At 43.2% G+C, this 14,290-nt stretch overlaps 1 protein-coding gene across 1 annotated transcript in view; it reads right to left on the bottom strand.

Annotated features, from left to right (window-relative positions):
• Window positions 1-14,290, bottom strand: part of SLC9A6 (solute carrier family 9 member A6) — a 40,613-nt gene that overhangs the window by 4,784 nt on the left and 21,539 nt on the right. Inside the window, exons 7-15 of the mRNA XM_054040924.1 lie at window positions 10,417-10,558; window positions 8,895-9,000; window positions 8,385-8,473; window positions 8,089-8,202; window positions 6,212-6,323; window positions 5,440-5,593; window positions 4,284-4,314; window positions 2,402-2,481; window positions 596-701 (exon numbers count right to left, since the gene is read on the bottom strand). Of these exons, the coding sequence (XP_053896899.1) occupies window positions 596-701; window positions 2,402-2,481; window positions 4,284-4,314; window positions 5,440-5,593; window positions 6,212-6,323; window positions 8,089-8,202; window positions 8,385-8,473; window positions 8,895-9,000; window positions 10,417-10,558 (934 nt within the window). The remainder of the gene's footprint in view (window positions 1-595; window positions 702-2,401; window positions 2,482-4,283; window positions 4,315-5,439; window positions 5,594-6,211; window positions 6,324-8,088; window positions 8,203-8,384; window positions 8,474-8,894; window positions 9,001-10,416; window positions 10,559-14,290) is intronic.

The following is a 14,290-nucleotide window of genomic DNA, read 5'->3' as shown; positions in this document are numbered from 1 at the left end:
TGTCACTTCTCACTAAACTCTTGGTAGGGACAGAGTCCATCATAAGAGGCTCTCATGTACAACAGTTCACAAATGACCAGATGCATTATGGGTACTAAGAACTGCTGGTGTCAAGATTCTATGAACAGTTTGACCCTGACTGGCTATTTTCTGGTTTCTAATTCAATCCATCCACTGTGGTAAATGTCATGATCACCGCGTGGTATGGAAGACACAACCACCTCCAAGGCCACGGTCACTTTGTGACCAATTATTTTCAGCTGTGAAGGCAAAATGCACAAAGAAGGTACTTCATCTGCCAGACTAAGCATCTGACTTTCCATAAAGCTCCCAGCATCAGCTGTTTCACGGAGCAGGAGTCTTAAGATAGTTCCCAACAGTGACCCATGTGTTGGCAAGACACTGTTGAAGTGAAAAAGCTGATGAATACTTTTACTATATTCTATAACTTTAGATAACAGATGAAAAAACCCAAAACACTGGACTTAAGGAATCAGCGTACATCCTCCAGAAAGTGGACAGAAAGATAAATACATCCGATGCACACAACACTGGGGTAGAAAGAACACATTTGGCAGACTAGTACTAGACTTACTTCATAAGCCTGAGGACTCGTCAAGCATCTGGCAACAGGTCCGCAGCAACTAGGCAGTGTCGTTGTGAGAGGAGGGCCACTGTGCGTTAGCAGAGGCTTCAGATAGCTGTGGGGTGTGTTAAGGCAGAGACGGAGCAAGGCTGTATTTATAAATCAAAGCACACAATGCCATGGGGCAGAAATACGAAGCTGAGACAGGGCACAAAATTTAAACATTTCTGTTGATTAGGGAGCCAAGAAAGAACACAGCATCAAGCAGCCCTGCTGAGAGCACCGCATCAAGCAACAGAGGTAAGTCGGTCAAGTCTATGCCAGACCCTTTGCGTGGCTGCTGATTCTGCTATTTGCTGTGTGCATACTATCGCTGTTCTTTGGCAAGCGTCTCCGGCAGACTGTCTCAGGGCGAAATGTCACTTCATCTTCTATTTTCTGGCTGTGTTTAAGGGCAAACAGCAAAGGTTTTGGGTGGGATTTTCAAGAGTGCCTAAGGCATTGTCTTCTCTAGGAAAGGAGGGGCATTCTTCTCTCGTGTTAGCTACTGCATGGAACTAACAAGAGGTAAAGTAGTGAAGACAAGGTGGTTAGCAGTTTGCACACAAGTTAGCAGGCCAAGGCAAACCCTGGGCTCTCCCAGTCTTTACCTCAGCCTCCTAACTCATGTGCGAACTACGAACCGCCCTGACTTCACTAGGATTTCCTCTCGAGCCAGTTCCTGCACATTAGCTAACGTCAGGTAAGAACACATCTTTTTTTCCTAATGAAGATGTGCCCTTGTGACTGAAGGAGCATAAGTTCCAATGACTTTTAGTGGGACTTGTGCTTCTAAGTTACTTTGGAAAATCCCATCACTGGGTTAGCAAAAGCGTTGAAGAGACTCAAACCATGACCGGATTCCAAATCTAGTTCCGCATCCACATGCTGGAGCGTGCGCCCAGCTGTTTGCCCCTGCATGATGCATTCACTTCCCTCCTACATGCTAGTCAGTGGTTTTCCCCCCGACAAAACGCTGCAGCTGCTATTGGCACAGGCAGCACAGAGACCTGCTAATGCTCAGCAGAACAAGCTCAATGTTGAAACCATTTTGGTTCCGAGAGGCTTATGTCGCCTCTTTATTTAAAAAACCCTTCTTCCCACTGCCTGCATTAAAGAATACAGAGCATTTTACAAGGACTATGGTGCTTCAACTAAAATACAGCAACCAGTTCCAAACATAAATTGTAAAGGAAATCTAGATATTTGGGAGCATCCAAATGAAAGACACAAGGAAACACGATTGCAACCAAATGAAAGGGGAAACGAGCGTAATGAACATACCAGACCACAGTCCCAGTTAAACACCCTTTTCTAGAAAGGGCAACACCACCACTTTTCCAGCAGACAGCACCTTTCGTAAGAGCCTGGCAAATCACTTCACTATTAATTCATTGCAATGCATTAGGACAAATGAGACAGGCACAGCAAAAATTCAGAATGTTTTCACAGGACAGGAAAGGGCTGAGAAAAGCCTCAGAACTTATTACTGGACTCTTGCCACAAGAACCACACACACACGGAACTTAAATAATTCCATATCGTGATCCTTATTGTGAGCCTGGCTTTGAGCCGAGCCAGTCATATAAAACCGTGGGTGGTAAGAGTTGGATAAATTCTCACAGGTGCAGACATTATAAGAAGTAAAGAAGAACAATGGATCAGTTAACGCTGGCTACTCCGCTCCCAGGGGTCAAAGCATGTGCTGAGTTAACAGGGTTACTCAGATGGGCCAGATTTTGGGCTCTTATGTGTTCTTATTTCCATTAAGGATACTTGTGATCGAAGTTGTACCACAGCCTGAACAGCCAGGCACTTTCCGCTTTTGTACTCCTCCTTTCACTTTCCGGGACACCCTGCAACAAGAGTCATAAGTTAAACGATGACTGCACAATGCAATTCTCTTTCTCTAGGAACAGGATCGGCATGAAACCCCATTGTTCTGATGATATGTGTAAGTCGAGGAAGAGGGGTTCTCCAGCTTTTTCATAGAGAATAATGAATTAAGGTGCTAACACACACATCTTCTTCTTTTGGCAATAGTGTAACATCCTTATGGTGCCTTCAGCAATTGCTTACATGGCAATTAATACTAGTGAGGTATTTCATCTGAAGCTTCTTTTAACACAGTATAGCAAGCAGAAATAAGAAGGTGCAGCTGGTACCATGTGACCAGCCAAAAAATCTTTGCAATAGAAATGTTAGTACGGCTCAACCTCAGAAACCACTTCCTTCTACCACCTTTCCAGCGCAAACCCTCACTCCTGCGACAGTTTAAAGTGGAATTACACATCATGCCCAATAGAAGTAGAAGTAGAAGTGGAAGTGGGGGTGGGATAGCTTAGCTCAGTGGTTTGAGCATTGGCCTGCTAAACCCAGGATTGAGAGTTCAATCCTTGAGGGGGCCATTTAGGGGTTTGGGGCAAAAATCTGTCTGGGGATTGGTCCTGCTTTGAGCAGGAGGTTGGACTAGATGACCTCCTGAGGTCCCTTCCAACGCTGATATTCTATGACTTCCCTTGTCTAATGTTATTTGTCCCTATAACAGAGCCAACTTGTTGGGGCAGAAGCTATGTTTTTTAATGCCCACCAGTGCAGTGTGCTACTTTTGAAAAATCAAGAAGCTGAACAAAGAAAATGTCTGATCCACTGCAGTGTTTGCTACTCAAATGACATCATTTCTTAAAGAAGAGATTTTTATATGCAGATGCTTCACATGGATTCACTGTTTTTGCCATTTGAACAACAATATTTTTCTTCAATCAAATATTTCATAGAAGTTTGGCTTGCAGACTGATGGGTCTGGGCTCCTCCTAACGGTATCTTAGTAATCACAGAGAGCAGAATACCCCCCTGCAGGTGTTGTGCATGGGATCCTCGCAAGCAGAACCCCAGTGATTTCAGTGAGAACTCCAAATACAGAGCAGCTCAGGCCCTAACAGTGCAGGTGTCACACCCACTTTAATAATTCTGATGGGGCATTGCATGAGTCTTCATCTTAGAGCTGTAAGTATTTCCTGTTTTACAAAATAAACAAATGCAGTAAGGCAACAGAGGTGTGAACAAACAATAGTGTGTGACAACCCGAGGGGTAAGAATAGCACGGCAGACACAGAAAAGAAGGTATCATCAAAGGAAACTGCTGTAAAGTGTTACATGTTGGAATAAAGAAGAGGAAGGGTTTAAGTATTATTAAAGATCAAACACCTCAGTAGCAGGAAAATTAGGGTTCTGGTCTTAAAACCCAGTCACACTCCAACTTTAGGGCACTCTATATATAGCATGTCTTGAAATTCAAAATAAAATGTGTAGAGGTTTTTTGGCTCCAATGCTTATGTTTAGAAAAGCTTTTTTACAGCAAGGGAGAGAGGGACTGTACCAGGGAACAGATGGAAGTGACAATATACAGAGTGTTGTGATGCTTTTCCCACTACCTTCTTTCGGGTTTAGTTATCTTAGACGTGTCCCTTCTTTCATATTTTCACCTAATGGAACTAAAAGCCTCCACCTACCCCAGGGCTGGAGTGGAAGAGAGAAAGAGCACTTGGATGTACACGTAAACCACTCACATGGTTCTATGTAACCTTCTGCCACCAGACATGTGGTGCAAGTCCCTAGATAAAGGTTCATGTGGAAGCAGTTAAGGAACAATATTTACCAAGTGTTCTTGATCCGAATCCACACCGACCCTGTGGAGGAGAACACAAGGAAATGGTTAGCACGAACACAAACAAACCCACAGCCATGCGTGACAGTCTTTAGAGGAGCTCTCTTTTAGGTTTGGATTCATAGCAGGTTAAGTACATTCATCAGCTTTTCTTATCAGAGGGGTAGGGTCAGATTTGGCTCCACTCACATGGGAGAGATTGCCCATAATGGACAAATATTGATACGCAGCACAAGCCTGTCTCAGAATTTCCAGTTTGCACACACTGTTCAGCCACGCCCCCAGGCCTGGATTAGCACCAATCGTGGCAGCTCAAGGTTGACGTCCATCGATGTTCCTATTCAGAACAGCACTTAAATCACCTGCTTAATTTTAAGCACATGCTTAAGTCCCACTGACGACTATATAGGTGTGCCATGTACTTAAATGTTTTCCTGAACTGCCAGCGCTGTGTGAGGAAAGTGGTCTGATGTGCCTGTACTGAGCATGGTTCCAGAGCATGCTCACGCACCTCACTCGCAATATTCAAAATCCAGCCCTCTCTCCCCACAAGTGTGCTAACAGCGCTGCATAAGTAAAAGTAAATGCATTCGGAGGCCATGGTTACAACACACAGGACTACGTGGGGGTGCCAATAACTATGAATATGATGCTAGAAAAAGTTGTCCAATGTACCTCGTCTGTTTTTTGCTCTCACAAGGGGTGGGACTCAGCAGAGGAGCACTGGAAGGGAAGGGTGAAGCGTGCTCTGCATGTTTGGGAGAACAGTGGTAGAGAGGAACAAAAGGAGATGAGTTTCTTTGATCTCCCCATCATCCACACCTGTGAAAAACTCCTACGGGCTATAGGACCCCAATGCTTAAGCAGCACTTACTGCTGAGTCTCAGACAGCTTAAAGTACACCGCTGAAGGTGGCTGCCTCCATGGAAACAGATGTCAGACTGCCATAATGGGATAAGGCGATTAGAAATGACAACTGTTTCAGTTTTAAGACCCAATTGTGAGATTCCAGAGTGGGGAAATCACAGAGACTTGCACCTTGGAAGGAACCAAATAATACTGAGTCCTGCTACAATACTGCACCGGATTCCAGGGGGATCACTGCATTCTAGGAAAAGAAAGGATGGGGGACAAAGGGCTCACTCACCTGATATGCAAGCAAGATAACATGGCTGTAGTGCCACCGCCAAAAACCCAGACGGTGAAAAACACAATGAGGAGTGTTGTGCTGAACATCATCTGTCTAGCGTAAGTGGCAGTGTCTCGAATAGCCAAGGCAAAAGCCATGGCGCCTCGCAATCCTGAGAGGAAAGGCAAAGTGGTGAACTCCAGTAGCCTCATGAAATCTGCAGCCCATGCTGGTTCCCACTGTCCATCTCCAAGTTTCTATAAGCCCCAAACAGGGGCTTATTTAATCTAAGATGTGTACCCTTGGCATCCTACAATCCTCTCCCTAGACTAACCGCACCCATTCTGCCTGCCAGGTTACTCTTGGCTGCAATCAAGTTCTCATCATCCTTTGCATTTCCAGAGCACCTGCCACTGGAGAGCTCAAAGTGCCCTGATGAGTTGAGTGAAGCTGGCATTACAATCCCCATTTTAAAGATGAGGAAAACAAGCAGTGAGAGGTCAAGTGTTTTGCCCGAGGTCACAGCTGATCATGGCAGAGCTGAGAATGTATCCTGGCCCCTTAAGCACTACGCCATTTTGTATGTCAGAGAAGAACTGTACTCAAAACTGATACATTTATATTAACTAGTTAGGATGTGGATATCTGACGTGCGGCCCTGGTTTCACACATAGCCCAGCTGAGTTTAAAGTTGGAGGAAGAATGTTTCAGGCTGTTGACACAGGGTGGTTACTCGTGCATTCATGAGAGGGAGTGGCAGGGAAGAGACACAGGGACTGGGGTAACGTACCGGCAAACATCATCATGTGCTGGAGATTTGTTCCAATCTTGTTTCTTCTCCCCAGATTAAGTAAAAAGGACAGGGGATAAATATTAGCAGCTCTTCCCAGGAAGATGGCAAGCTACATTTGTACACACGTTAAGGACATTTTTTCTTCAGTTCATTTCCCAATATACCCTACATCTGCATTCAAAGTCAATTTCTACTGTATACCAGGATTCTTAAGAAACTTGAAAAGTGTCCCGTCCATTGCAATTAATGGATAGTAACCCTGCTTCAGGTGCTCCGATATCCTGGTTCGGGGCAAACTACAATCTTATCTAAGCAGAATCCAGGACTGCAGTTCAAGATCTTCATAAAGAGACCAGTATAAACAAAAGAAATGAGACAAAGAATACAGTGCAAATTACATAGCAGGGAAGAGGAAAAAGAAAAAAAAAAATCACTAGTTCTCCATTCCATACCCTCCCCTCCAGCTCTTGTTCAACCTCAAAAACTATTAGCTGCATATGTGTCAACTAGCAACAGTTTACAGCAACTTTATCAACCTCAGGGACCGTTCTGGAGTTCAAGGTATCCCGACTACGTCCATCCTTCTGCTCAAGTCACTCTCCCAAGGGTACCAGATTTCCAAACTTTGCTGGAGTTTGAAGGACACATGCTCTAGGGAAGGGCCAGTCCCTACAGATTATCCTGTGAAATGAAAGCTGTAAGAGTCCAGCCAGCAGGGAATATTCTCACACCGTTTTCACAGCCTTGGAGATCCAACCCCTTCACATTTTTGCCTTTCCCTTTTAAACTGTACCTTTTAATACTGACGCCCCCCACGGTAACAATAACCTTGTAGCCAGGTTCCAGTTCTGCCTACAATAACATGCAAAAACCATTCCCGCTTTTATTTTCTTTCCCGAATGTCATGAATTGCATGAGATACATTTTCATCATAGTGCTCATGAACGTCCCCATTCCCTAAGCCAGTTTCCACTGCAGAAGCGCAATATACTCCTCTTGTCTATTTCCCCAGGCAGGACTTCTTTGCTCTCCATCCCCTTGGCACTTGGCACAACCTTGCAAAAAATCACGACCATTTACCACACCCGCCACAATATCTCTTCTCCAATCCTGACAAAGAAAAAGCTCATGATATTTTACTCATCCATCCAAAGCAAGTGACTCAACCCAGGCAAACGGGAGAAGACAATTTTACAAGGCTGTCCTGGTTTCCCAACAATCCCAAACTGAACGCCTCACAACCCTCACTCTTTGTTCTGAGACATCCAGATTCCCTTTTATTTGTCTGAGGACAAGCCCCCGGTCTGCATTAGCACAAGCACATGCAGAACAGCAAAGCCTTTAGTGCATTATTTGTAGGCACCAGCTCACGCTTTCATGCTGCTGATTTGAGAGGAATTTTTCAGATATTAGCCAAACTTAACAGTCGATCCTGATCAACAGAGAACGTCGGATGTAAATGGCTTTTTCTACAGGAAGCGTTCCATCTTGCAAAACCACTACAGTTTTATTTAGTACCACAGGAACACGTGAGAACCCTTAGTTCCTCAACAGCACATTTACAATTCAATGCAGAGTTTCAGGCTGAGGTGGTTATAATATCCACTGACATGGACTCAAGTAACAGACATAAAAGCTTGGCAAAAGCAGAAATTGACATCTATAAAAATCATCAACCGAGACAAAAATGCATAAGGGCTTGTCTATACAGACAGGTAGTGTGCAGTAAGCTGCGGTGTATATCTACAGCACACTCACGCACTATGCACCAACTGGCTGTGTAAACCATGTTACTGTGCATCAAATGCTCCCTACTACACCCTGACCTACTCCTGCCTGAAATGCCCACTAAACTAGGTTGCTCCAAAGGATACAAAGGCTCCCACTATAAAAGTAGGGTTGAAGTCGTGATTCTGGAAGGTGAACAATGTGAGTCCCATGTAGGAGAAGATGAAATTTTCTGCCAAGAAATTCAGAAGCTCAAACAACTAAAGAAAAAATAAACGTAGTTAGTTATCTTGCAATAAGACAAAGGTGCTCTCCTGCCTGTAAAATATGTCCACAAAAGTGATTTTTAATAAAAGCCAGGCATATTCAGAAAACCCAACTAGCTCTTGCAAAGGAGAGAGAAAAGTGAATTTGATATTCACAGAGGTTGAACAGTTCTTACCTGTTTAGTTCTATGCTGAGACTCTGTAGACAAGTTGTTATAGGTATAATGGGCCTGGGTGATTCCACAGAACAATACTGCAACCACACCTGGGGATCAGAACGCCACAGTCAAACTTTTGTACGTAAAATGGGAAACAAGAGTTACTTATTTATATTTCCTGATTTTTATGCAACACTAAAATATTGAAATAATTATAACTTTTGCATTCCTTTCTTCTAGTCTTCTCTCCCAAGAGACTCATGAAATGTACACAATTTAAATTTGGGGCAGTTGGTGGGGGGGTGAGGGGAAGTGAATCACTAGATTTTTTTCCCTTTAGGCTACATGATACGTTTTGTGTTGTAATGTAAGTTACTTGATGCTGAGTGAGATTATTGGCTGCAATAAATACATTTGAGCATAGGGAAGCCATTTAGTAGTTCAACACATATGTGTTAATGTGTCTCTCAGCTATACGAATCCCTAGCTCTCCTACCCATTTGCAGCAGCTAACACGCTGTATCTTACCTGTGAAACCACATGCTTCAGCCAGCAAGAATGTGCTCCAAGACATCAAGAAAAACAAACCAGTTTCCAGCAAGGGGAACTCACGGAGTTTGGTAAACTTGGTGACGTTGCAGACTGTTAAGGACAATATATTAACACAGCAGATTGTAGCTACACTACATACAACAAATAAACAGGAAGACTCACGCTATAACTTATTTTCTGAGTATCAGACATTTATATTATGGTAGAGCCCAAACCTATCAAGACAAATTTCCTGCAAACAGCAAGGTGAGAGGCAGAGAGAGCCCATACTAACAGCAGGACAGAGGCAGAGTAAGGACATGGTGATAAGCCCTTTTTTTTTTTTTTTTTTTTACACTGAGTTAGGGTGGGAGTATATTTATTGACTTTAATAACTGTTGGATCAGTCCTATGGCAATTAACTTCACATAATCCAAGAATTGAGATGTAATGTAAACTTTTGATTTAAAGAATTACAGAAAACTTTCTTGATGAATTACTGTCCCCAATTTGGTAATATACATGGGCATTCATATTTCAGGTGTACCTAAAATCACTACAGAAGTATTTATCTTCCCTTTAAAATGTTGATTGTGCCAGGTACAGAGTAACTCCTCGCTTAACACTGTAGTTATGTTCCTGAAAAATGCAACTTTAAGCAAAATGATGTTAAGCGAATCCAATTTCCCCATAAGAATTAATGTAAATGGGGGGGGGGGGTGTTAGGCTCCAGGGAAATGTTTTTCATCAGACAAAAGACTATATATGTACAGTATTGCACAACTGATTATTTTTAGTCTAAAGGGACAAATGTTATTTTGAGTGCTGAAGTACTGTGTATGCAGAGAAATCAGAATAAGCAAAATTAAGCATGCTCTTCTGTCAAAGTGAATTTTAGGGGCGTGGGGAGCTGATAGAGGGCTGCTGGTCCACCCTGGTTCCAATCCCCCACCAGCTAGTTCCAACGGGCTGCTCTTCCTGCAAGCAGTGGACAAAGCAGGCGGCTGCCAAACAACGTTATAAGGGAGCATTGCGCAACTTTAAACGAGCATCTTCCCTAACTGATCAGCAACGCAACGTTAACCAGGACGACTTCAAGTGAGGAGTTACTGTATATATATCAGGCCAGATCCTGCTTGCCTGACTCACACAAGAAGTCACACTGAATTTAACTCCCAATATACCTTTTGTAGAGCTATCTAACAAGTGCAGGACTTAGATAAACTAAGCTGCAACTTATGAACAATGGGTAGTATCTGAAATCGCCTTCAAATAAAATGAAGTGGTCTATATTAACTGTCCCAATGATATAATGTTTGTGATGCAGAAAGAAACTGTGCACTGCAAGGAAATCAGACCATGTTCTGTACAATGGGTAACATTACACGGCTTCCCTCTGATCCCACAACTTTAGTAGCTTTCATTAAACTAGAACAGAAAATCATAAACGCTTATGATTAGATGAAACACATTCTAATAGCATGGAATACGCTTTCTGAAATACCAATGAAAAGGATATTAAAGCTGTGACCACTCCAGTAGCAGCTCCCATTGCAAAAGAGCCACTGAATATCCCAAGGAAGATGCCAATGGACTTAAACATTGCTGTGACATCGAACGTGTGGCTGTTGTCGCCCGCCGGCTGGTATGCTACGATTGAACTGGAAGAAATGAACACTCCTTAGTTTGGAAGGAAGAAAGGTGTGTGGAGCTGCATGCTAATCTACTGGCTGTTGCCCTGGCTTCTACTGATGACGATCTCGAAAAGATGGAGAAACATGGGATGAAAGGCAAAAAGGGGACTTCAAGTAGCGTGCTGAAGCCACGCTGCGACTGCACCTGACTTCTCAGCACACATCGCACCAGCTCGAGGAACCAAATCAAGCTCTCTCTGTACTTTTGGAGCCACCTATACTATTGGGTTTTGAGGAGGTTTATTCTACTGTTGGTCACCCGCAGGTAGCCAGGAGGCAGGAGCCATTCCATGAGGATACTGACCCCTCACCACGGTCATCCATGCCTTTGCCATTTCCATGCCGCTCTGCTAAAATATGCTCTACTTGGGGCTACCCTTAAAGCCCATGTTCAGCATAGTCCAGAATGTAGCAGCCCACCTGTTTCCCAGAGTGGGTAGTGAGAGCATATTACACCTGTGCTCTGTGAACTATGCTGGCTCAAACTATAGTGCCCCATGTGACTCACCTTCTCTTGGACCCTATCTCCCTAAAGAGCAGCATGATGCCTGGGAACAGCCAAGGCCCATTTACCAACAAGCCCAGATGTTCTCACTGGCCATGAGACGTTTCCAGGGAGGCTCCCCAACTGTGAAACTTGCTCCTCCTGATGATATGCAATACCCCAAATTTAGTGACCCTCGCATCCTGGCGCAAGACACCTTTTTGGACACTAAGCTGTGCACAATTGCTAGTTCATTTACAGTTGTCTGGCGGCATGGGAGGAGTACATTGAGAAGGGCTGTTTGTGATGCCCACTGTGTGACATTTAAGTTAACAGGATGCTGCAGCTATCTATGATGTCCAGACAACACGGACATGGGCACATACAAGTCAAATATACTATTCCTATTGTCGTTTGCTGTCTCTGAAGGCATAGATTTTAAGGCCAGATTGTATCTAGTCTGACCTCATGCATAACATTGGTCATAGGACTTTCCTGAATTAATTCCTGCTTCAAATCCCATAGCTGTGGTAGGACTAAAGCAGAGCTTTTCAAAAAAACATCCAGAGTTGGAGAATCCACCACCACTCCTGCTAAGTTGTGCCAGTGGTTAATTTCTTTCACTGTTAAAAATTTGCTCATTTCTAGTCTGAATTTGTCTAGTTTCAGCTTCCAGCCACTGGATCTTGTTTGTCTACTAGACTGAAGAGCCCTCAATTACCAAAATTTTGTTCCCCTTGTAGTTACTTATAGACTGATCAAGTCACTCCTTAACCTTCTCTTTCACAAGCTAAGCAGGCTGAGTTCTGTAAGTCTCTCGCTGTAAAGTGTTCTCCAATCCTTTAATCATTCTCATGGGTCTTCTCTGAGTCCTCTCCAATTTTTGAACATCCCTCTCGATTTGGGAACACAACTGGACCCAGTATTCCAGCAGTGATCGCACCAGTACCAAACAAATAGAGAATATAACTTCTCTCCTTCTACTCAATGTTCCCTGTTTATGCATCCAAGGACTGCGTTAGCCTCTTTAGTCACAGCATCACACTGGGAGCTCGTGTTCAGCTGATTATCCCCCACGACACCCAAATCTTTTTCAGAGCCACTGCTTCCCAGGATAGTGTGTTTCATTCTGTAAGCATGGCCTGCATTCTTTGTTCCTAGATATATGACCTTACATTTGGCTATATTGAAACATGTATTGTTTGCTTACACCCAGATCGCTCTGTATCAATGACCTGCCCTCTTCATTATTTACCACCTCCCGACCTTTGTGTTACCTGCAAACTTTACCAGTAGTGATTTTATGTCTTCTTCCAGGTCATTGGAATGCTAAATGGAGCATGGCCAAGAACTGATCCCTGCGGAACCCCACTACAGACACAACTGCTTGGTATGATTTTCCCTTTACAATTACACTTTGAGCCCCATCAGTTAGCCAGCTTTTAATCCATTAATGGGTGGTGTGTTGATGTGTTCTAGTTCCTGAATCAAAATGTTATGCAGTCCCAAGTCAAATGCCATGCAGAAGTCTATGTATATTACGTCAACACTATTACCTTTAGCAACCAAACTTACGCTCCCATCAAAAAAAGATAAAACCCATAAACCTATGTTGACTGGCATTCAATATTACCCTCCCCTTTAATTCTTTATTAATCAAGTCCCATAGCAGCCATTCCATTATTTTGCCTGGGATCAATATCAGGCTGACAGGCCTGTAATTACCCAGGTCAGCCTGTTTACCCTTTTTAAATATTGGCACAACATTAGCTGCCTTCTAGTCCTTTGGAACTTCCCCAGTGCTCCAAGACTGTTTGAAAATGAGTATTAATGGTCTGAGAGCTTCCTCGTCGGCTCTTTCAAAACCCTTGGATGCAAGGTATGCAAACTGGAGGATTTTAAAATGTCTAACTTCAGTGGCTGCTGCTCCTGAGTTACTGTTGGAATGGAAAGTATTTCATCAATATCGTATGATAGGAATATATCACCTGGCTTTTTACCAAATGTAGAATATATATTTTTTCCTGCATTATTACTGACAATTTTACCATTTCCATCTAGTAATGAACCAATATTATTAATAGGATTCTTTTCCCTCCTAATATACTTAAACTCCTTATTGTCCTTAATTCTGCTGGCCATACATTTCACCTTGTGTCCTCTTGCTTCCCTTATTAATTTTCTACAATTCCTAGTTTCTAATTTGTATTCATTAAATCAACTTCCCCTTTTTTACCAATTGTTTTATATATATTTATAGCAGCTTTCACTTCCCCTCTAAGCCAGGCTGATTTTTTAACTTTCTATCTCACTTGTGACATCTAGTAAAATATTCTTCAATAGTTCCCAATTATCATTCACATTTTTCTGCTTAAATTCTTTCTCCAAGCTGATTTGGCTCAAATTGTTTTCAGCTTTGTGGATTTGACCCTTTATAGCACCATATATTACTGGTTTGGATGTTATTCTATTTACACACAACAAACGTAATCAAGTCATGACCACGTGCACCTAAACAACCACTAATTTCAGTTCTGTGAACTCCTCATTATTGGTCAAGATTAGGTTTGATACAGAGTTAGATCTACTCTAGCAGAATGGGGGCTCTGCGATGGCCACAAGCTGAGCTGGGAGCCTTTACAAACATCTTCACAATTTTACTAGATTTTTTTATTTTGTTGTCTGATTCTGTGTCTCACTCTCTCCCTCCCCCAGCATCTAGAGAATTGAAAGGGCTTGTTTCCACCTTGTTGGCTACCCAGTCCCCTACTGGCACCAAACCCTCTCAGCTCCATATCCTCCCCACAACAGCAGCTTGTCCAGAAATGGGAAGTGGTGATGACAAAGAAGAGGGTAAAATGCCTCCCTTCCCACCACAACCCAGCAGTACACCACCATCCTTTGTCTATGGTGCCTGTTTAAGGACCATAATGCAAATCTTCTGGACTACAGCACAACACGGCCAGACTCTAGGGATGTGGAGACATGGAAAACCAGCCCCTGAAAGGGCCTCGAACCCCATTACCCCACTCCTTCCCAAGCCCTCACTGTCACTGGGTTGAGGAAACAACTCCTTAGAACACCACCCACTAGGATACATCCTAGGCACCTAAAGCCAAATTCTTGATCAATAACATTGTTCAATGGAGGAGAAAAAAAATAACTTGAAGCTCCTGCTGCCAAATGCAAGGTCAGTCATCAAGAAAACCAGCACC

This window comes from Malaclemys terrapin, chromosome 9 (genome assembly GCF_027887155.1).
Source record: "Malaclemys terrapin pileata isolate rMalTer1 chromosome 9, rMalTer1.hap1, whole genome shotgun sequence".
NCBI classification, from domain to species: Eukaryota; Metazoa; Chordata; order Testudines; family Emydidae; genus Malaclemys; species Malaclemys terrapin.
The sequence above is the reverse complement of the archived record's forward strand: the minus strand, read 5'-3'. Positions and strand labels throughout refer to the sequence as shown.